Source organism: Bos indicus x Bos taurus, chromosome 5, assembly GCF_003369695.1.
Source record: "Bos indicus x Bos taurus breed Angus x Brahman F1 hybrid chromosome 5, Bos_hybrid_MaternalHap_v2.0, whole genome shotgun sequence".
Taxonomy (NCBI): Eukaryota; Metazoa; Chordata; class Mammalia; order Artiodactyla; family Bovidae; genus Bos; species Bos indicus x Bos taurus.
In genome coordinates, this window is record NC_040080.1 from 35,258,743 (window position 1) to 35,281,086 (window position 22,344).

The 22,344-nt window shown below is 38.7% G+C and overlaps 1 protein-coding gene across 1 annotated transcript in view; it reads left to right on the forward strand.

Annotated features, from left to right (window-relative positions):
* LRMP (lymphoid restricted membrane protein) overlaps positions 1 to 22,344 on the forward strand; it is a gene marked incomplete at its 5' end in the record, with an annotated part of 54,023 nt that overhangs the window by 9,050 nt on the left and 22,629 nt on the right. Inside the window, 7 exons of the mRNA XM_027543429.1 lie at positions 485 to 581; positions 2,482 to 2,629; positions 3,387 to 3,468; positions 15,425 to 15,471; positions 15,577 to 15,641; positions 16,147 to 16,254; positions 20,067 to 20,137. Of these exons, the coding sequence (XP_027399230.1) occupies positions 485 to 581; positions 2,482 to 2,629; positions 3,387 to 3,468; positions 15,425 to 15,471; positions 15,577 to 15,641; positions 16,147 to 16,254; positions 20,067 to 20,137 (618 nt within the window). The remainder of the gene's footprint in view (positions 1 to 484; positions 582 to 2,481; positions 2,630 to 3,386; positions 3,469 to 15,424; positions 15,472 to 15,576; positions 15,642 to 16,146; positions 16,255 to 20,066; positions 20,138 to 22,344) is intronic.

Below are 22,344 nucleotides of genomic sequence, written 5' to 3' on the forward strand. Positions count from 1 at the left end.
TCAGGAATCGAACCTCTCTCTCCTGCTTTAGCAGTCGGAGTCTTAACCACTAGACCACCAGGGAAGCCCTATTTTTTTTTTCTTTATTATGTGCACACACACAATTCTGATAGGCCCTAGGAAATGGTACTATTAAAAATTTTTTGATTATAGTATCATAAAGAAGAATTATATAACCAAACTTGCCCCTCATATTTCTTTCCCCAACACCTTTGTTTATATGAAAGTGTTTATTATTGGGAATTGGTGTTACCATTCTATTAAATTATTGAAGAGTAATTTTTAATAAGTATTACATCTTACTCATAAGGTATACATCTCAATTCAGAGCATGAAAGCTTTTTTACTTTGGTGTCATTTATTTTCTTCTTGATCTCTCTTGTGGGAGGACAATGATATTCTTTCTGATTCTGGAGATGAGAAGAGTAGATTATGAAATATGTTCAGCCCTTTGGAAAGCTAATAGTACTTGATTTCTGTTCAGAAGCAGCATTGCCATAAAAGATACAGTGATCCAGAAGCAAGAATACATCCGCTACCCTTGACCTTCAGACACACGTGCTGGTACACACCTCTGCTGGGTAAGCGTGGATGGCCCTCTCCTATACCCTGTTAGACACCGATGGAGGTGGGGCTTTTTCGGAAAGGGAAAATAATCAGTTATTGGGAAGATCGCCTGGAAAGGGGAATGGCAACCCACTCCAGTATTCTTGCCTGGGAAAGCTCATGGACAGAGGAGCCTGGTGGGCTACAGTCCGTGGGGTCTCAGAGAGTTGGACATGACTTAGTGACTAAACAACAACAACAATATATAGCAACTGTTGTCGAAAGCTTATATGTTTATCCCTGAATTCAGTCAGTCAACTTATATTTGAGCACCTACTCTGGGTAAGGCACTGTATTATATATTAATATAATAAAGGGTAATCCCTAAAATAGCTCACAGATTATCAAGGGAAGTAAGATTTGGGGTCAGAGAAGGCTCTGCAGAAGAAACGAGTGTTTAACTGGGCACCGAAAGACAAGTTGCATTTGGAAGAGCAAAAAGCATGGGAAAAAGTATTCCAATGGAGAAAATAACATGAATGGGGGGGGAAGAAGAATGCAAAGCTGTAAAGAAGAGTTCAAGCTGGACAAGTCACTTTGGAAATAAGAGGACTTGGGTCAGGGTACAGCAGAATGTAAGTTTGCAGCAGGTTCACGTCAATGCCAGGCTAAGGAGAATGAACCTTATCTTAGGAGATGCTCAAAACTGGGGCATCTCTCATCAAAACATAGATGTGCTTTGAAAGTAAAAGTTAATGGTTGGTTCTGAAAGGATAAAAGAAATGGGATGATAAAATAACTTCAAGAAGAAATAGAAAGTAAGTAGAGTGATTTGTGGATCATTTCAACTAGAAAAGGGAAAACTGCCACCGCAGCTAACGAGTGACCAGTTCATGTAGGACAATAGATGAGCACTTGCTTTCTAGGGATGATGTTATCCACAGGAACTCAGGGATTATCACAAGGGCACTGAAGGAGAGCCCCCTATGTGCCAGGCACAGGTCTCTGCTCTGAACATACCTCTTAATTCCTTTAATCTTCACTATATCCCTGTGAGGTAGATGCTAATGTAATTGCCATTTTAGAAATAAGAAAACAGGAACATGTGTTAGGAACTTGCCTCAGGTCGTGTGGCACTTCATTTATAAGTAAACTGGGGCTCAGAGTGGGTTAGTTGTTTATCTGAGATCACAAAACTGTACATGGCAGAGTCAGGCTTTGAATAGAAAATTGTGATTGATTCTAAAGTCTATGTTTTTTCTATTAAATTCTGCTGCTGCTTGTACTCAGAAAAACATAACAAGACAGTTTCCACACCCAGAAAACATTGTCATCCTATGTCCTGCACTCTTTAATGGACGGGGACGTCTGCTGTGCTGCAGTCCATGCGGTCTCTAAGAGTCAGACACAGCTTAGCGGCTGAACAACAAAAACAAAGACAATGTCGAACTATTTTCTCTTCAGCAGTTGGTAAACTGTTTCCGTAAAGAGCCAGATAGTAAATATTTGAGGTTTTGCTGTATGGTTTCTGCAACAACTACTCAGCTTTGCTGTTGTAGCACACAAGCAAGCTTGGATAATGCCAGATGAATGGGTGTGGCTATGTCCCAATAAAACTTTATTTACAAAAACAGGTGGCTGGCTGGACTTTGCTTGTGACAGCAAGTTGCTGTTGAAACCTCTAGTTGCTTACTAGGCAAGGCTTTCTGTTTCCCCTCCTCCACCCTCACTCCTCCTTGAAAGAAGAAAGGCATGAAATCTTAGGGGATGGGGGATTATGTTAAAATATTAATAAAACTGAATTTTTGCTGTCTCAGAAATGGTCTCATCTCCAAAGAGGGAATTTTGGGAGAGTCCCTCCAAAGATTTTGAATTTTGTGGCATCTGCCTTTGAACCATTAATTTCTATTTTTATTTTTTTCTCTTCTAATGCAGATGCCTTGCATCTGGATAGTTTTACAGCAATTCCAAGACTAGAATTGACTCCTTTCTCATGTGTGGCCAACCTAATCCATGCTTCGCATGAAAGGCCCAGATATGAAGAAATAGAGGATGGTGCTTTGGCTGTGACTGAAAGACACAGGTAAGCTAAAAGGGCAGACTGTACTTATTCTGCTTTTCGGGGAGTGGCCTCTTTCCGTTGCCTACCCTTTTAATCAGTTAGATTTTCATATCCTCAGATTGTAACACCTTTATCATGGAATTTTTATTGTGTAACTTGCCTAACTTTCTGAAAATCAATAATTTAAAACAAAGATAGTTTGCTCCATAGCTCTTTTGAATTTCATAATATCCATCCTAAAAGTATAAAAGTTGAATAAGGCTGTTTAAAATGTTTCCCAGCTTTTAGGAATATATTATGTACTGCTAAGTTAACTTAACCTGCTAGGTTTTGATCGTAATTCTATTCCTTCACACTCCAGGCAAACAAGTCTTTGAGAATCTACCCCTGTGCCCCTCTTCCCGCACCCAAAGCTCCTCTGAATTTACTCAACTCTCTAAGTACACAGATTGATCTTCCTTAGGAAAAGTTTAGAAAAGTCAGTGGAATCTGTGAGCACTGTCCACTCCACTGAAACTTCCTATCTGTACCAAGGGGTCAGGAAGCAAGACTTTGAATTGCAAATACTTCATTTTCATTTGAGGCTGGATTCTCTATGGTTATAACCTCTCTCTGATAAAACTTGGAGCTCTCTTTCATCATGTCTCATTGAAGGCATGAACTTAATTAGATATTTGGTAAAATTGGGGTGGGGAAGGAAAACTACATGATAGATTAGTATCTGCTAAAATTTGCAATGTTTCCACTTGTAGTAAGGAACTTGACTTTGTGTTGTCAGGTGCCCTGGCCCTTCAGCTGGTCCCCACCCAGGAACAGATCTTTCAGGTTGCATCAGGATGAATAATGACCTAAGTATGGAAGTGAGTACTGGACTATATTTCAGCTTCATTTTTTAGCTCTCCCATGTCCTGATCCTCTTCCATGGGTATTCTTTTTTTTTTTTTTTTTTAAGTATTATAGACTTGTAAGTATTATAAACTCTTTCAAGTACAAGTCTTATATCACAAAATTCAGATGCATGAGAAATGTCTGTCTACCTTTGATGCCATATGGGGAGCTTTCTACCCTCTTCTATAGTATAAACTCAAGCAAATATAAACAAAGGATATTTTCATGAAGTGTGATGAACTTTTTGTTTGAGAGGTGGAGTTCAGGACTTAAATTCTCTATTAACTGCTAGAAGTCTCAGGTCTCACTGACTCTCTGAGAATTGAGGTCAAGGCTAGATAATCTTTGAGGTGTTGTACTTTGCTGTACAAAGTAAGGCAATGGCCAAGGAGCAATCACTGCCTCAGTTAGGGGTTCGTAGGACTTCTTCTGTATCCAAGAAGAGAATACTAAGTAGCTGACAAAGTGAAAAAGTGAACATGAGAGTAACTCAGTGATGTCCGATTCTTTGTGACCCCGTGGACTGTAGCCTGCCAAGTTCCTCTGTCCATGGGATTTTCCAGGCAAGAATACTGGAGTGATAGCCATTTCCTTCTCCAGGGGATTTTCCCAGCCTCGAACCTGGGTCTTATGCATTTGTAGGCAGATTCTTTACCATCTGTCACCAGGGAATCCCCAAGTCACTGAGGGCACTCAGACAAATACCCCAGGTCATGGAGATGTGTCTGAAGTACCTTTCTCCATCAGCAGTCTGAGCCTGAGGGAACATGATCTTCTCAACCAAATGGAATAGACTGTTCTGTTTCAGAATCTGAAAATCCATCACTCTACTTTTTTTTTTTAAGATTTATTGTGATATATTTCTCATATCAAACAGTTCATCAATTAAAATTGTTCAATTAAATGTTCTTAAAAATATTCAGAGTTGCGTAACCATCACCACAATCAACTTTTGAACATTTTGATGCTCCTAGAAGCATGACTATTAGGAGTCTATTCCTATCTCTGACCCCTACCCTGACTCCCACTCCGCCCCACTCTCGGCAGCCACTAATCTACTTTCTGCCTCTATAGATTTTCCTGTTCTGGCTATCTCATATGAACGGAATAATACAATACATGACTTCTTATGACTAGCTTCTTTCACTTAGTATAATGTTTTTAAGGCTCATCTATTTTGTAGTGTGTTATCAATACTTCCTTTTTATGACCACATATTTCACTGTATGAATATGCTATGTGGTATTTATGTATTCACCATTGATAAGAGCTTGAGTTATTTCTACTTTCTATCATGAACAACATCACTATGAATGTTGATGTAAAACATTTTGTGTAAATATATGTTTTCAGTTCTTTTGAGTATACATCTGCTGTGGTGTGTGTGCTCAGTCATGTCCGACTCTTTGTGACCCCATGGACTGTAGTCCACCAGGCTCCTCTGTCCATGAAATTTTCCAGGCAAGAATACTGGAGTGAGTTGCCATTCCTACTCTGGGGGATCTTCCCAATCCAGGGATTCAACCTGTGTTTCTTGCATGTCCTGCATTGGCAGGCAGATTCTTTACCACTGTGCCACCTGGGGTACCGCATATATCTACAAGTGGAATTATTGCACCGTATGGGCTTCCCTGGTGGCTCAGACAGAAGAGAATCTGCCTGCAACATGGGAGACCTGGCTTCAATCCCCGGGTTAGGAAGATCCCCTGGAGGAGGGCATGGCAACACACTCCAATATTCTTACCTGGAGAATCCCCATGGACAGAGGAGCCTGGCAGGCTACAGTCCCTGGGATCACAAAGAGTCGGACACGACTGAGTGACTAAGCACAGCACATGGTCACTCTATGTTTAACACTTTGAGGAACTGCAAAGCTTATTTCCAAAGCTGCTATACCATTTTACATTCTCACCAATAGTGTATGAAGATTTCAATGTCTCTATATTCTTAGCAACCCTTGTCTATCCTTTTTTCTTAGTTTACTTAGAAAATTTTTTTATTTTATACTACAACGTAGTTGATTTAAAACCTGTTAGTTTCACGTGTACAGCAAAGTGATTCAGTTATACACATACGTGTATCTATTTTTTTTGTCTATCTTTTTAATTATAGGTATCAGTGGATGCAAAGTGGTATCTGATTGTGGTTTTCATATGCATTTTCTTAATGACAAATGATGTTGAACATGTACTCTTTGGCCATATGTATATCTTCTTTAGAGATATGTCAACAGATCTTTTTTTTGCCCATTTAAAAAAAATGAGTTTGTTTTTTAATTGAGTCACGTGAGTGGTTCTTATTCTCCCTCTTAAGTGGCTGCAGTCCATGGGGTCGCTAAGAGTCGGACATGACTGAGCGACTTCACTTTCAGTTTTCACTTTCATGCATTGGAGAAGGAAATGGCAACCCACTCCAGTGTTCTTGCCTGGAGAATCCCAGGGATGGCAGAGCCTGGTGGGCTGCCGTCTCTGGGGTCGCACAGAGTCGGACACAACTGAAGCGACTTAGCAGCAGCAGCAGCAAGTGTGTGTATCTGACATTTTTCTGTCCCTTAGTACCCCATCCTATTGAGTAGTTAAGAGAAGGAAAGAAAAAGGAAATGAATCTGTTTTGCTATTAGCAGTTCTTGTAAAGTTTTAATAAAGGAAGTTGAACTTGGAAGCTTACCGGATGTCTGGTTATTAGTAATTTCCCTTTTATCTGGTATTGATTTTACCAAGAAGACGGAAGGAACCAACATTAGTTGTGTACCAGGTACACAACTGTAGGAAAGCATTTCTATATACTAATTTTGTCTACAACTTTGAATGGTATTCTCTGCTTCTGCCATCAAGGCAACTGAAATTCAGAGAGGTTAAATAACTTAACCAGGATCACTCAACTAACAAACCTGGGCTGCAAATTCAGGTCTGTCAAGCTTCAAAGATTAACCACTTCTTACAACTCCTCTTATACAACATTGAATTTAGACATTTCAATCATCATAATTACTCACAGTTACCTTGAAAGTAGTTTTTTGGCTGAGAAACAAATGTGCTTCCTTATGTATCAAAAAGGAGCTCCTAATCTATTCTTATTAGAATATGCGACCAAGTTGTCTTGTCTTTTTATTTATTTATTTACCATCGGGTGTTAGTTGTGTTATGTGGGATCTTTCGTTGCGGCAAGGGGGCTTCTCTCTGATTGTGGCATGCAGGCTCAGAAATTGCAGTAGGTGGGCTTAGTTGCCCCGTGGCATATGGGATCTTAGCTCCCTGACCAGGGATGGAACCTGCATCCCCTGCATTGGTAAGCAGATTCTTAACCACAGGACTAGCAGGGAAGTCCCATTTATTTTGTCTTGACACCCATGAAGAAATAGGAGCTAACAGAGATCACAGGTCAGATGCTGCTGGGGAAATATAGAGATTCCCTGAAGGTTTTTCTGCTGCCTCTAAGCCGTTTCTTCCACGGGCCCCAGGAACTAGTCTGTCTGGTGCACTGTGCGGCTATTCTCAACTGTTTCCACCATTCCCTTTCCGTCTGCTTCACTGAAGAATCCTTGCAGCCTGTGCACTCCCTCATGCCTGTCCCCTGAGCACATCCCCACCCCCTACCCTGCCATGCCCTCCCACACCCATCTCTTAAACAAATACAGTGCTCTCCTTAGACAGTGCTTGTCAAAGCATTCTCATTAATAAGAATTAAAATTAAATATGAGATTAAAATTACAAAGCATATAATCCATGTTTATCCCAGTGAACCATAGATCGTTGTGTTTCCTTCAGCTTCAAACTTTGAGAATTTCATCACTCTTGAGGGCCTTCATAACAAGCAACTTGCCCTGGTATTCAAGCTTTTCTCTAATCTGGCTGCAGTCTTAATTTTCCACCCTTTCCTCATCCCTGCCTTATAGTTGTCCCTAAATGTCAGCCAAGCCATGTGGTCTGCATTGTCGGAATATATCACACAAAGTTGTTTATGCTGTTTTCTCTGCCCCAAACACTTACAGTTCTCCATTTATCAAATTCCATGTGACTGTCAAGGCCCATTCCAAAAACTTTTCTTGTGATAGAAATATTTGCAGTCAAGCATCTCTAGTCCTTTATCTTCTTTTTTAAAAAGATTTTTTTTAATGTGGAAAAATTTTAAAGTCTTTCTTGAATTTTGTTATTTTGTCACAGTATTGCTTCTGTTTTATGTTTTGGGTTTTTTGTTTTGTCTTTTTTTTTTTTTTTGGTCCCGAGGCATGTGGGATCTTAGCTCTTCAACACCCTGCACTGGACTGCCCAAGGAAGACCTCTTTAGTCCTTCTTGAAATCGAAATCAGTATGAATTAGAAGTTGAGAGATGAGGGTTTTCCCTGGTTCTCCCTCTCTGCAATTGTGGAAAAGTCTTGTCATTCAGACCTCAGTTTCTTCATTTCTCAACTATGCCACTTGGGAAAAAATAAGTTCACCCTTTTCTTTTAGACCCAGTCACTGTGTATCTTTTGTCTATATTTTTGGTTACACTGTAGTTCTTTGTTTTCTTATGTACTTTCCTATATCAGGTTATTAGCTTGGTGTAGAATGCCTTTGGCCATTAACCAATGTCCACCTAGCATCCTGAATAGATTTGGTATATGGTAGCTATCCTATTAATATTTGGTGAATGCCTGTTTACTTCTTTATTTTTGTATCCCCTATCGGGTCTATTTAAAACATTGAGAGTGAGCACCCATGAACTTGTTGAAGTGACAGTCTCGCCCTATTGCTTTCTGACTGGTGTTCCTGAGAACTATTTTTTATTCCTCTCTGTATTCATAGAGATAGCTATATTCTAGCCTCTTTTGCAGAAAGCACAGCATGAGATAAGAATGAGCATCAGTATTCACAGGAGGATTTTGGGGGTGAGCAGAGGACTCTAGCAAGATTAACATCTCAATAAGAATATCTCTTAGTAAAATAATTTGGGGTCCAGTTTGGGGCATTCTTGGGAAGAACAGAGCTATTTTACTGATTCAATGAAATCTATTTATTTGGAATATTTTAAATAGGGAAAAAAAAAAGAAATAAATTATTTCCAGTCCTTGTCTTTTAGAAACTCAGACTAAAATATTTATGAGAGAAATTTTTACAGTACCTGAGTCATACTTCAAAACAATGCCAGGGTAGTTTTAGTGGGTGACAGTGTCGATGAAACAAGATGGGCCACAGGTTGATAATTGTTGAATCTGCAAAATAGGTACACAAGGGTGGTTGTTCTGTTCTGTCTACTTTTGTATTTATTTGAAATATTCCCTAATAGTGACTAGAATTTTTAGCCACATAGCATAGGCTTTGGAATTCAGCAGGTGTGGTTTTAAACTGGCTCTGTTACTTATTATCTGTGTGACCTTGGACAGGTGGCTCAACCTCTTTCAGTTTGCTTGTGTCCCTTGTGAAACAGAGATATTATTTTGCAGAGTTCTTCTGAGAATTCAAATACATACACATACATATATTACGCCTATACACACACATATATCTATCTGCACATACATATACATATATTATGCGTATACACATGCCTATATATATCTACAACTGTTAAGTTCTGGTCTAACCAGTCCATGGAAACAAACCAGGTTTGTTTAGAGAAACAGACTGTTCATATTTAGAGAAAAGACAAATCTCAGTGCTCTGTCCTCACTTGCTGATGAATAGGAAGCTCTTTTTGTTTCATGAGGTCAACAAGAAACAAAAGAACATTTGTTTTTCCAAGAACCTATGTTGATGCCTGGGCTTCCCTGGTGGCTCAAACGGTAAAGAATCTGCCTGCAATACAAGAGACCCGGGTTTGATCCCTGGGTCAGGATCATCTCCTGGAGAAGGAAATGACAACCCACTCCAGTATTCTTGCCTGGAGAACTCCATGGACAGAGGAGCCTGGCAGGCTACAGTCCAAGGGGTCGCAAAGAGTCGTACACGACTGAGCAACTAACCCTTTCATACTGATGCCTACCAGTATATCCCAATGTCCTTCTGACCTCACCAACCAGTGGGTCCCAGGGAAAGGCACTTCACCTCCTGAGAGATTGTTGGAGAAGGCAGGTGGTTTCACCACTCCCATCCCTGTAGTCCTTTCTGTTTGCTGTCTCCACTGGCCACAGGCCCTGCCTGCTCCACTGCTGACCTCCTCAGAACACTGTGTCTGGACTTCTGGTAATCTCCTTACCCTGCTCAGTGGGGAGAAGTCTCTCCCTTCTTGTTCCAGAACTTTAAGGATCCTACTGTAGTGTCGGGTGGACTGCTTGTGACTTAGTCATTGAAATTATCCTTTGCTTTTCAAGACAAATGGATAATCCAGCAGTGCTGCATGATAGTACAGTCTCCCACTGAGTTGATTCTTGCTCCTTTTTTCCGGAGCTAGATCAAGCAGTTTATTTGGTCCAACTTTCTCCATTCTTCCTCACTCCTGACAACTTCTATTTCTCTCAGGCCTAGGTTGTCTCTCCTTATAATCTGTCTTTCTTTCCTTATTCACTGCTCCCACCACTGAGTCTGAACAGCAACCAAAGGATTTCTGGGCCTTTGCAAAACTGCATTCATGATTAGGTACCTGTGTGTGTCCCCCAACACTCCAAGAATTAAGATGCTTCATGAAAATCCTGGGACATCCCTGGTGGTCCAGTGGTTAAGACTCCACCTTACTACTTCAGGGGGTTGCAGGTTCAATCCCTGGTCAGGAAACTAAGATCCTGCATGCAGTGTAGTATGACCAGAAAAATTTGGGGGGAGCTTCCCAGGTGGTGCCGGTGGTAAAAAACCAGTCCATCAATGCAGGAGATGTAAGAGATGAGGGTTCGATCCCTGGGTTGGGAAGATCCCCTGGAGGAGGCATGGCAACTCACTCTAGTATTCTTGCCTGGAGAATCCCATGGACAGAGGAAACTGGTGGGCTACTACAGTCCATGGGGTCGAAAAGAGTCAAACATGACTGAAGAGACTTAGCACCATGAAATGAAACTGATTCTCCCCTCTACCTACCTGAGTCTTAGATTTTACCTCAACAAGACTCTTTATAACATATTAAAGTACCTGGTTCATAGTAAACACTCGGGAAATAGCAGCTATCACCCAAAATCAAGATTATCAATAGCATGAAGCTCAGAGGATATAGGTTAAAGGATATGAAGATGAATTTTTGTTTTCCATTTGACTGTTACACACACAAAAAAGTATACCATAAATATTAAGTGCTTTGCTATCCCTTTGAGGTCTCCTTCATGTAATTACATGTTTTTTCCATCACTAGAAAAGGGTGATTTATGAGGCAAAGTACAGAATCCATTTAAAAATATCTCAGATTTTCTGGCCATTGTCTGTCCTGTTCTCTCAAGCTATGTGTGGGTGCAGCTTTAATAACCTTGGAGAATAAATAACATTGCCAGTTGCAAAATTGGAACATGTAGAAGTTGGCTGATAACTATATTACAGATGAACCTCGAAGTGGTGGGTGTGTCCTGTAGGTCTCAAGGTGTGGTGTCCTTTGAGTTAGAAACTGCGGGGAAAAAAAAAAACTTGTGAAGGCATTTAGTTTTATTTAGGTTACAGCAGTTATAATCTTTTGACATTCAATTTTACATTCTTTTCTTTCTAGAAGATTGAAACTTTGACTCTAAGTCAAGGGCATTTTTTTTTAAGTTAGAATGAAATAAGTCTATACAGACTCCCTTTGTTCAGTTTTTTTTCTCAGAAAATCATATTTACTTGAGTAGTGTCAATTGTCTAAAATGGATCTAAAAGTGAAAGTTACCTTGGTAACATGAATGTTTCTTAGTGAAAGGGTTTTTGATCATAAAAATCTATGGGTAAAATAGCATTTCATTTAAAAGAGTAACCCTGGAAGATTATCTAGGCCTATTAATTGCCCTTACTGATACTGATAGAGCTTCTTGGTGGCTCAGATGGTAAAGAACATGCCTGCAATGAAGGAGACTGGAGTTTGATCCCTGGGTTGGGAAGATCCCTGGAGAAGGGAATGGCTAGCCTCTCCAGTATTCTTGCCTGGAGAATTCCATGGACAGAGGAGCCTGGTGGGCTAAAGTCCATGAGGTGGCAGAGTCAGACATGATTGAGCAACTAACACTTTCACTTTACTTTCAATATCTTAGAAGCTATTTCTTCATATTTTCGAACTGGATATTAAAATAATGCTGCTGTATGTATGTGAGAAAGCTGAAGTGAGAGGGGGTGAGTGTGTGTGTCTTGCATTTGCTGACCCAGCCCGTGGGAGACTATCTCGCTTTGTTCCATAAGTACGTTGGCTACCCCACCCTTACCCTACATTAGACTTTTACTGTCAAAAGCAAATGGGCTGCACCACAGATTCTCATGTAAATGCTATGCAGGTTCCTATTTGAATGGCTTGAACAGGAAGAACATGCTTCCTGCTCTAGGCTGTCAGCATGTGTTAGACTCATTAATGTGAGCCAATCTTGTGCTGTAAGTAAGTCTCTCTCTTCTGAACTTTCTCTTTCTTGCATTTAGTCAGTTTCTTGATTTTCCTTGGTTTTAAGATATATCCAGTAAATTATCTTTTTTTATAATCTGTCTAGATCCTGCAGTTGTTGTGTGTGTTAGGTTCTCCTGTGGGCTCAGTAAACTGGTTTGAATAGGGGCGCCTTTTGAAACTGGAAGAAAAGAGCATAATTGTAGAAAGTGTTTGCTGAGTTATTTTTCATCCCCTATTTCACACACACAGACAGCCTGAGGGGCTATATCTCCAACTTTCATGAACTATTAACTCTAAATTTGGAAAAATAAAAATTTCCTTCTTTTATCTGGCTCTTCTTCTAAGGAGGAAAAAATGTTAGCTGAATATATGAAAATCTAGGATTGAGGTATGTTGTGTATTAGGTTGTTTTTTTGATCAGTGAGATGTATAATGATTCATGAATTGGGACTAATATCCAGTAATATCCAATCTTTTCAACAGAACAATGCAGTAATGTATGTCTACTAAATACATAATGTTTATCCAAAACCACAGAATTGTTACTTAATCAATAAATATTTTATGTTTACCAGTTTCATGTATAAAAATTAGGATGAAAAAAGGGCTTTACACAGAGCATTATGAAAGATGAGACTCATTTTTAATATAATGTATTTTTTCTGTACTTATTATTTTGATTTTAAATAATTAGAATTTTTAGAAAAAAAATTTATAGAAATAATGTTTTCTCTTTCCTTTAATATTGGAAATCAGTTTAATTCAATAGAAAATAGCTGCATTCTCTTTCATATCTCTTAAATTCAAATATAAGGTTTCATGTCTGATTGGTATAAAAAGGAATTTTTCCTGACAAACTTAGGTTTTTAGTTAGTACAGTATAATTATTGCATATATTATTATTATTTATAACAGTAATAAGTGCTATTTCAAGTCACATATAATAATAGATTTCTATGTTATGAAGTGTTAAATGGGCCTGATTTATTAGTATTATTATTATTAAGGACTCAATGCTCGTTGATTTTTATGGAGGATACTCAATGAAAATGAAGAATGTCTAATTTTTTCCTATTTTACAGCTTCATTTTTTTACATATGTATTGGTAGATAGTTAAATAAGCATAAAATAATTACTAGTACAATATATTTAAATATCTCAAGGACAGAGCCAATATTATTTAGCTACCAGTGGCATATAAGATGTAATTTCTCTTCAAAATTTAATGCACATATTTTTCTACTCTGTTCTGTGCATTCCTCTATGCAATGCTGCTTATAATTTATGAAGTATTTGTTTTGCATATTTGTCTTTTTGACTGGCCTATGAGTTCCTCTGGGACAAGGACTGTGTTTCTGGTCTCTTTCAGGCTTTCAGTTTTGTGCCAGAAACAATGCAAGGCTGTTTCTGGCACAAACTAGGCCTTTGCTGAAAGTTGTTGAATTAAACTGGTGCCACAAGGGACTTCAGTCACATATAGTCTGACACAAAGACGCTTAAAGCAGGGACAAAATGAAATAAAAGAGAAGATTGCCTAACATTTACATATACAAGTTGTTGTTATTATTGTTCAGTCACTAAATTGTGTCCCACTCTTTGCAACCCCATGGACTGCAGCACGCCAGGCCTCCCTGTCCTTCACTATCTCCCAGAGTTTGCCCAAATTCATGTCCACTGAGTCAGTGATGTGATTCAACCATCTCATCCTCTGTCACCCCCTTCTCCTCCTGCCTTCAGTCTTTCCCAGTGTCAGGGGGTTAGGTATAAATTCTTACTGTGCAGGTTTGATTTGTGGAGTTTTCTTAACATTTGAGGTGAACATTTTGGAAGTTTATATTCAAGTCATTTATCAGTCAAAGATAATCGATGGAAAGTCTCTGCCTCTCCAATAGCCTTAGGGTATTTCAGAGACAGTTCTGTTTACAATGAAGAGGACACTATATTTAGTCTGATTGTTCAGACAGTTTAGAGGCTGGCACTACCATTCTGAATGCTCCTGGGAAATTACTTTATTCATTGGCTTTACTTTCCTCACCTGAAATAAGTAAAAAATTTTTTTCTCATTAAAATATATTGCATAAGGTTGTGGAGTGAGTTGAGACGGTATATAAAAGGGATTAATAAATTGTAGTATGCTGTACAGATGTAAGCTATTGTTTTTTGTACTGGATAACTATATATTCAGCAAACTCTTGCTAAACCTTTACCTTTCTGTGAAGTCAATCTTTTCTTGGATAGATTCTCAATATGGTATATGGTATACAGCAGGCCTCTATTGAAACCTATTATATGTTATGACACCTAATGAGAAGTTCTGCGTTTGATTATGGAAATTTAAATATCTTTATTTTTGCATTGTCTGTGCAGATTTTGGATATGTCCAAGTGATTTCAGTTTTAATTTATTAAATTCTTATTTGTTTTCCTAAATAAATCAAATCATAATAAAATATATTTATTAGTAGAACTTTTTATTAAAGAGGAACCCGTGTTCCCACTGTATTTTTTGAAAGAGAATAAGTGAATCTGGGGCTTCCCAGGTGGCTCAGTGGTAAAGCATCTGCCTGCCAAGCAGAACATATGGGCTTGATCCCTGGGTTGAGAACATCCCCTGGAGAAGGAAATAGTTATCCACTCCAGTATTCTTGTCTGGGAAACCCCAAGGACAGAGGAGCCTGGCAGGATACAGTCCATGGGGTTGCAGAGTTGGACATGACTTAGTGACTAAATAACAACAGCAAAAAGTGAATCTATGTTCCCACTGCTTTTTTTTTTTTTTTGAAAGAGAATCAGTAAACCTAATCTAAAGTTCCCTCCAAACTAGGAACTTGATGGAGATTACAAAGCTCAAATGAGACTTTCAAATACTTACCCTGGCAGACTGGGACCACAAAATTTTTTTGGGGGGTAGGGGGACCACAATTGTGTTAAAGCTCTTTTTGAGCCCCAAATATGAGGAGCTCATAGATATAATCCCTCAGAACTTTGAGACTTGGATAAACTTTAAATGTATTATGGATCTATCTAGAAAATTGAGAACCATTTTTAAATCAGCAGGTCAAAAGTTTTAGGTTGAGTAACAGTTCCATAAATAGAAATGTTGTTTCATGCCCACCTAGAATGCCCACCTAGTTTTGTTTAAAGAAAATTTAAGTTCATGATAGAAACTCTGTCTGCCCTTTAAGATTAGAATTTGTTTTGCCCAAGAATTTATATTTTATTTGAATATTGGACTTGTAAGTATAGTTAAAATTGGACTTTTTTTTTGAAAGTACAGCTTTGAGTAAGTATGTATATCCATCTGCCCTATAGCATCACATTCCCATATCCTCTCCAAAAGAGCAAAGCAAATATGGGTTCATTTAAAACTGTATGAAAATATTTGCTTAACACAACCTCTCTGGAATGGAAAATGTCAAATTGTTAAACTTATTTCTCTCTCTCTCTTTCTCTCTCTTTTTTTCCCTTAAGGAGAATGGTGTTGAATACTTATGTTCTGAGAGCCAGCCCCAATCCAGGTTTGCCTATTTGTTTGTGTGTGAATTTGGACGCATGTTCCATAATTTCTAAGAGAATTCTTTGGACCCAACACTCCAAAAATATTACTTCTACTTTTTTGACAGGGAATATTCTACCCTACCATCTCCTGGTCACACTTCATCCACAGAAAGTACTGTAACTTCAAGTGGTAAGTAGATTAGAAAAGATATAAAAATAAGACTGTTAGTCTGTTATATTGAAAGTGGATAACCAACAAGGACCTGCTGAACAGTGCATGGAGCTCTGCTCAATGTTTTGTGCCAGCCTGGATGGAAGCGAGGTTTTGGGGAGAATGGATACCTGTATATGCATGGCTGAGTTCCTTTGCTGTCCATCTGAAACTATCACAACATGGTTAATCGGCTATACCCCAGTTCAAAATGAAAAGTTTAAAGTTTGGGGAAAAAATAAATAAATATGAGGAAACAGAAAAAAACTGAGGATATTCTACGAAAGATCCCATAAGCAGAAAGCTGTACTCTATTTCAATAAATGCTATATTATTTAACACCTCCTTTAAAAAATTAGAATGTTAATATTATAACCATAAGCTTGGATATCTTGTGATCTCCTGAGGTGTATACAAGTGAAAAGGACATAAGCAAATAATCTTTTGCATAGTATTCATGCTGTTAGTTTCTTCCTGTTGATAGATTCTGGATCAGAAATTTTGCATATGGCTTCTGGTGACCTTGACTGTAAACCACTCTGTGAGAAAGAGGAAGATAAAAGATCAGCTTTTGCTGTGACCAAGATCCAAGGTAAGCTGTTGAAGGGTTCAAGCACAGTTTCCATTCTAAAACACGAAACAAACCTGGAAGCTAGCGGAGTAACTATCGTCAGTGGCTGAGTAATATTGTCTTATAAAAGAATTTTGAAGACAGAGTCTGAAGAAAAGAACTCTAAGAGGTGAACATGGCCTTCATATATGACAATGTTACCAACTTTTTCCCAAGTCTATATTTAGAATAAAACTTACAATGTATTTTAATAGGATTTAAATATCTTCTTATGGCCAAAATTTATTGGACACACCTGAGTCTCAGCTGTGATGCAGTTGTGAAATCACTTACTTGGGAAATTCTCAGAATCCTCATTAGAATTTACTGGGTTAAAAGGATGGACCAGGACTTCTCTGGTTGTCCAGTGACTAAGACTCCGTGCTTACACTGCAGGGGCCATGGTTCATTCCCCGGTGGGGGAATTCAGATCCTGTGTGCTATGTAGCATGGTCAAAAAAATTTTATTTATTTATTTATTTTTTAATTTTATTTTATTTTTAAACTTTACATAATTGTATTAGTTTTGCCAAATATCAAAATGAATCTGCCACAGGTATACATGTGTTCCCCATCCTGAACCCTCCTCCCTCCTCCCTCCCCATACCATCCCTCTGGGTCGTCCCAGTGCACTAGCCCCAAGCATCCAGTATCGTGCATCGAACCTGGACTGGCAGCTCGTTTAAAAATAAAATAAAAACTGGATATTAAAAGAAAAGAGGATGGACCAATTAGTGATGGTCCACTCAGGAGGCAGTAATTAACTAGACAATGCTCAGTCGTGTCCGACTCTTTGCGACCCCATGGACTGTAGGGACTGGAGTCAGTTGCCATGCCATGTCCATGGGATTTTCCAGGCAATAGTACTGGAGTGGATTGCCATTTCCTTCTCCAAGGGATCCTCCCAACCCAGGGATCGAACCTGGGTCTCCTGCATCGTAGACAGACACTTTACCGTCTGAGCCACCAGGGAAGTCCTAGACAATGCATTAGATCCTCCTTTTCTGCCATTTGAGTCTGAAAATAAAGAGGTTATTCTCAACCGTTCCCTGTTAGGCATCACTACAGTTGATACCCTTGGGAAATGTAGACTCCCATTTCTACCTAAAGTGTCAATTAAGGAAAATTCATCAAAAGTTAAATTGTCAATTAAATTTGAGATATAGGTGCTAAGTTAAAGGAGCTGTAAAATTGTAGAAATGGAATCCATTCCTTCATTTAACTAAAGAATATCTTTACATTCTATCTCACACCAAATAAGAAAAATTTTAATTAAAACTACACCAGGATACCATTTTTTACCTATCATGTAGATAAAGATAGAACAATTTGCACACTTCTGATAAGATTGTTGGAAGAAAAAGAATTTCTCGTCCATTGCTGCAAGGAATGTAAATTATTATAATTAGTATGGAGAGGAATTTGCCAATATCTACCCAAAATTTAAATGTACGTCAGTTCAGTTGCTCAGTCGTGTCCCACTCTTTGCAACCCCATGTACTGCAGCACGCCAGGCCTCCGTGTCCATTGCCAACTCCTGGAGTTTACTCAAACTCATATCCATTGAGTCGGTGATGCAATCCAACCATCTCATCCTCTGTTTCCCCCTTGTCCTTCTGCCTTCAATCTTTCCCAGCATCAGGGTCTTTTCCAACGAGTCAGCTCTTCCCATCAGGTGGCCAAAGTATTGGAGTTTCAGCATCAGCCCTTCCAATGAATATTCAGGACTGATTTCCTTTAGGATGGGCTGGTTGATCTCCTTGCTGTCCAAGGGACTCTCAAGAGTCTTCTCCAACACCACAGTTCAAAAGCATCAATTCTTCAGCACTCAGCTTTCTTTATAGTCCAACTCTCATCCATACATGATTACTGGAAAAACCATAGCTTTGACTAGATGGACGTTTGTTGGCAAAGTAATGTCTCTGCTTTTTGATATGCTGTCTAGGTTGGTCATAAATGTATGTATCCCATGATAAAATAATTGGTTTCTGGGAATTTATCCTGTAGATCTAAGTACACACATACTATATGACATATATGGAAGTTGATTTATTGCAGCATTGTTTATAATAACAAATAATGGAAACAAGTTAACTATCAGTAGAAGACTAACATATTTTGGCATGTCCAAGTAATGGAATACGAATATGCATTTGTAAAACATACAGAAGGGAACGTTTTTCTTGGAAGAATATCAAAGAACTATTGTTTCTTAGGGAAAAGCACTAGAGTACAAAGCCCTATGTATTGCATGTAAATATTTGTGAAAGAATAGAAAAAGGTTTTTGTACATATAATACATATATAAAATATCTCTACAAAGCTAGACAGAAATTAGTAACATTGTCTATGAGTCAGGAAACTGGCTTTCTGGTGGGCATGATGGGAGAGAAAATTTTCACTGATAAACATCTTATACTTTTGATTTATGGACTATATGAATCTACTATCAGTCTTAAAATATTTTTAAATATAAATTTTCCATAGGGAAGATTTTTATGTCTTTGAAGATAGTGGTTACCATTTCGTTCTTATTTCCATATAAATTTTAAAAATTGAGTACATCCTTTAGTTATTCTGTTTTCTTGAAAAGAAAGAAACAAAATCTAACTATTGCTGCTGACCTTTGTGTCTGGACTGAACTAAATTTGTACTGTAATGTGCTTGATAATGTGAAGAGGAAAATCATTATCAAGTACTGCTGCTGCTGCTGCTGCTGCTGCTGCTGCTAAGTCGCTTCAGTCGTGTCCAACTCTGTGCGACCCCATAGACGGCAGCCCACCAGGCTCCTCTGTCCCTGGGATTCTCCAGGCAAGAACACTGGAGTGGGTTGCCATTTCCTCCTCCAATGCATGAAAGTGAAAAGTGAAAGGGAAGTCGCTCAGTCGTGTCCGACTCTTACCGACCCCACGGTGTGCAGCCTACCAGGCTCCTTCATCCATGGGATTTTCCAGGGAAGAGTACTGGAGTGGGGTGCCATTGCCTTCTCCATTATCAAGTACATTACAGTACAAATAAATACAGGGAAATTACAAAAAGGAATGGCATAAATTAAAAGTGCATCTCTTTATCTTAGTTTGATGACATTTTGCTTAGAAAGATACTATGTTTTGGAAGGATATCATACTTCGTCATCAGCCCTGCATATATAATTTTTTAAAACATGTTTGTCAAGCTATTAAAAAAAGCTAGCTACCCTGGTAAGGGAAGAGCCAGCTTAGCTGGCTCAGTGGTAAAGAATCTACCTGCCAGCGCAGGAGATGCAGGTTCAGTCCCCGGATCAGGAAGATCCCACTGGAGAAGGAAACGGCAGTTCAGTCCGGCAGACTGGCGGGCTACACACCATGGAGGAGCAAACTAGTTGGGCAGGATTTAGTGACTAAGCAACAACAACTAAGTAATTGTTTATCCTTCTTTCATTCTGTTTCTATAATTATACTAGTAGTGTGTTTGATTAAAAAAGCAGCATCAGCCTTAAAAAGTAGTTTAAAAACCCTATTATTTGAAGGCCATACAAGTATTTGTATGGCACAAGCATTTGTATTCACACTTTTAATTTATGCCATTCCTTTTTGTAATTTCCCTGTATCTATGTGAACTGTAATGTACTTGATAATGATTTGTACAAATATTCATTTGTTAAGAAATTTTGCGTGGCTGGCTTCTTTGGGAACACATATTAAACCCTTTGCCACGTAGGTGTCTGCCCACATTGCCACCCTCAGTATTTCTTCCTCTTTTCCTTGTAACCCTCCTCGCCCCACAGTGTTTGGTGTGTTTCCTCCTTCTTACAGGTGGAAGTCCAGCTCCTGGAAACATTGCACTGCAAGGCTCTGTGAGTGGAGAAAAAAGCATGTTGATTCAGGTAATATATACGTGTTAACAATAAAAGTAATGATACATTACAATGGTAGAACTGGCCCTTTGAGTTTGCAAAATACTCTTAAAAGCATTATTTCAATTTATCCTTTCAAAATATTATGAGATTCATAGAATTTAGTTATAGCAATATTTTATAGATGAAGAAGTTGAGGCCAGAGCATCCAGGGTCACACAGTAGAGTCAGAGGTAGGACCTCCTGACTCCACACTGGTTTTTCTTTCATTCATTCTTGCATTTGTTCACTCATTTATCCATTAAACGTCTACTGGAAACAAGCTAAATATCTATCTCTAAAGTCCTCTTACATAAATGAATGCATTGATAAATAAGGCTAAATAAAAGTGATACCTATCTTAAAGATATTCTGTAATTAAGGGAAGAAACATACAATTACTCAGTAATTAGACTGCAGTTAAACTAACATTGTTTTAGTTCGGCCTATTTGATTGTAAGAAACAGAGACTCATGTAACTATTAATAACCCAGGTTGAGAGAAGGTTGTGACATGTATACATTTGAAGTAATGAGATAAAAATTTTATGCTAAAGGGAGTAGAGTAATTGGATATGTGGTTTGGAATAATTCTTTGTAATATAAATTATACCTAAAGTGTAGTGTTAGCTAGCAGACATGCCCAAAATAGTTGCCTCTTATTAAAAAATAGACAGAGGAAAATTCAAATCCTCTAGTCTTTCATAGTCGGAGAAGACAATGGCACTCCACTCCAGTACTCTTGCCTGGAAAATTCCATGGCCGGAGCAGCCTGGTAGGCCACAGTCCATGGGGTCGCTAAGAGTCGGACACGACTGAGCGACTTCACTTTCACTTTTCACTTTCATACATTGGAGAAGGAAATGGCAACCCACTCCAGTGTTCTTGCCTGGAGAATCCCAGGGACAGGGGAGCCTGGTAGGCTGCTGTCTATGGAGTCGCACAGTCAGATGTGACTGAAGCAACTTAGCAGCAGCAGCAGCAGCAGCAGTCTTTCACAGTAGTCTTTCAAGAAAACATTTTTTTTTTTCTCATTTCAAAAAGAAAAAGAAAAAACTTAAATAATGGATGAGAAAATGTAGTAATGGAAGTAGGGGACTGGTTAGAATGCTATTGGAATAATTCGAGATATGAAGATAGTATGAATTTAGTGATAATAAAAAAATGAGACTTTTTTGAGAGATATTTATGGAATAACATTCACAGTACATAGTGACTGATAATTAGGGGCCTGGGAAAAGGTACATACTCAGGTTTACAGCTTAACTTATAGAATGAGTAGAACAACATGAGAGAGGGAAAGAGTAAGAAGAATTTGTGGGGTAAATTTAATTAATTTGAGATAAGTTTCAGGTTGATATGTGATATCATCAACAGTCTGTAAGGAGATTTTATAGATAAGCTATATACCCATATTCGTAAACTCATCAATGGGACTTTGGGGACAGAGATATATTTGTGAGTTATCAGCAGAAAACCAAGCATGTGGATGAGATTTCCCAAGAAAGGAGGGCAGGCAGAGAGAGAGAACAGAGGATAATGGACTCTTGATTCCAGTGTCAAATAAGAGGAGGCCAGTGGCAAAGGAGATGGAGAAGGAGCTATTGTAGTGATTGGTGGACGTAAGGAAAGGGAAGCCAAGGGCTGAAAAACCTTCAAGAAGGGGATTCTAGATCATTTTAGATGCTACAGTGAGCTTAAGTAAGATACCGACTGAAAAGTATTCATTGGGGTTGGCAGTAGGGAGGTCACTGATAACTGGGGAGGGCACGTTCCTAGGAGTGTTGGGTGCAGGGGCAGAGTAGTTCACAGATCACAATGGGAGATGAAGAACTGGAACAACTCTTCAACAGTGTCCAACAGCTGCCAGCTCTTCCCAGAAGAAGCATAGCCAGGAAGCACAGAAGAAGAGGAAAATGACATCACTGGAAGACATCACCGGATTAAGAGAGGATTAAAAAAAATTAATTGATACAAATGATCCAGTGTTTTACTTGCATTATTGCATTTGTTATATTTTATCAAAATCTTAGTTTCAATTGTCCAAAAATGATGTGATGTGGTATCCAGGGCCCTACGAAGGAAATCTGTCTTGGCCAAAATAAGGAAATATGGAAAAATTTTGAGAATGTTGAATAATAATTATCCGAAAATAATTGTAACCTATAGCTTCTCCTTTAGATTTCCCCAGGCAGTGGA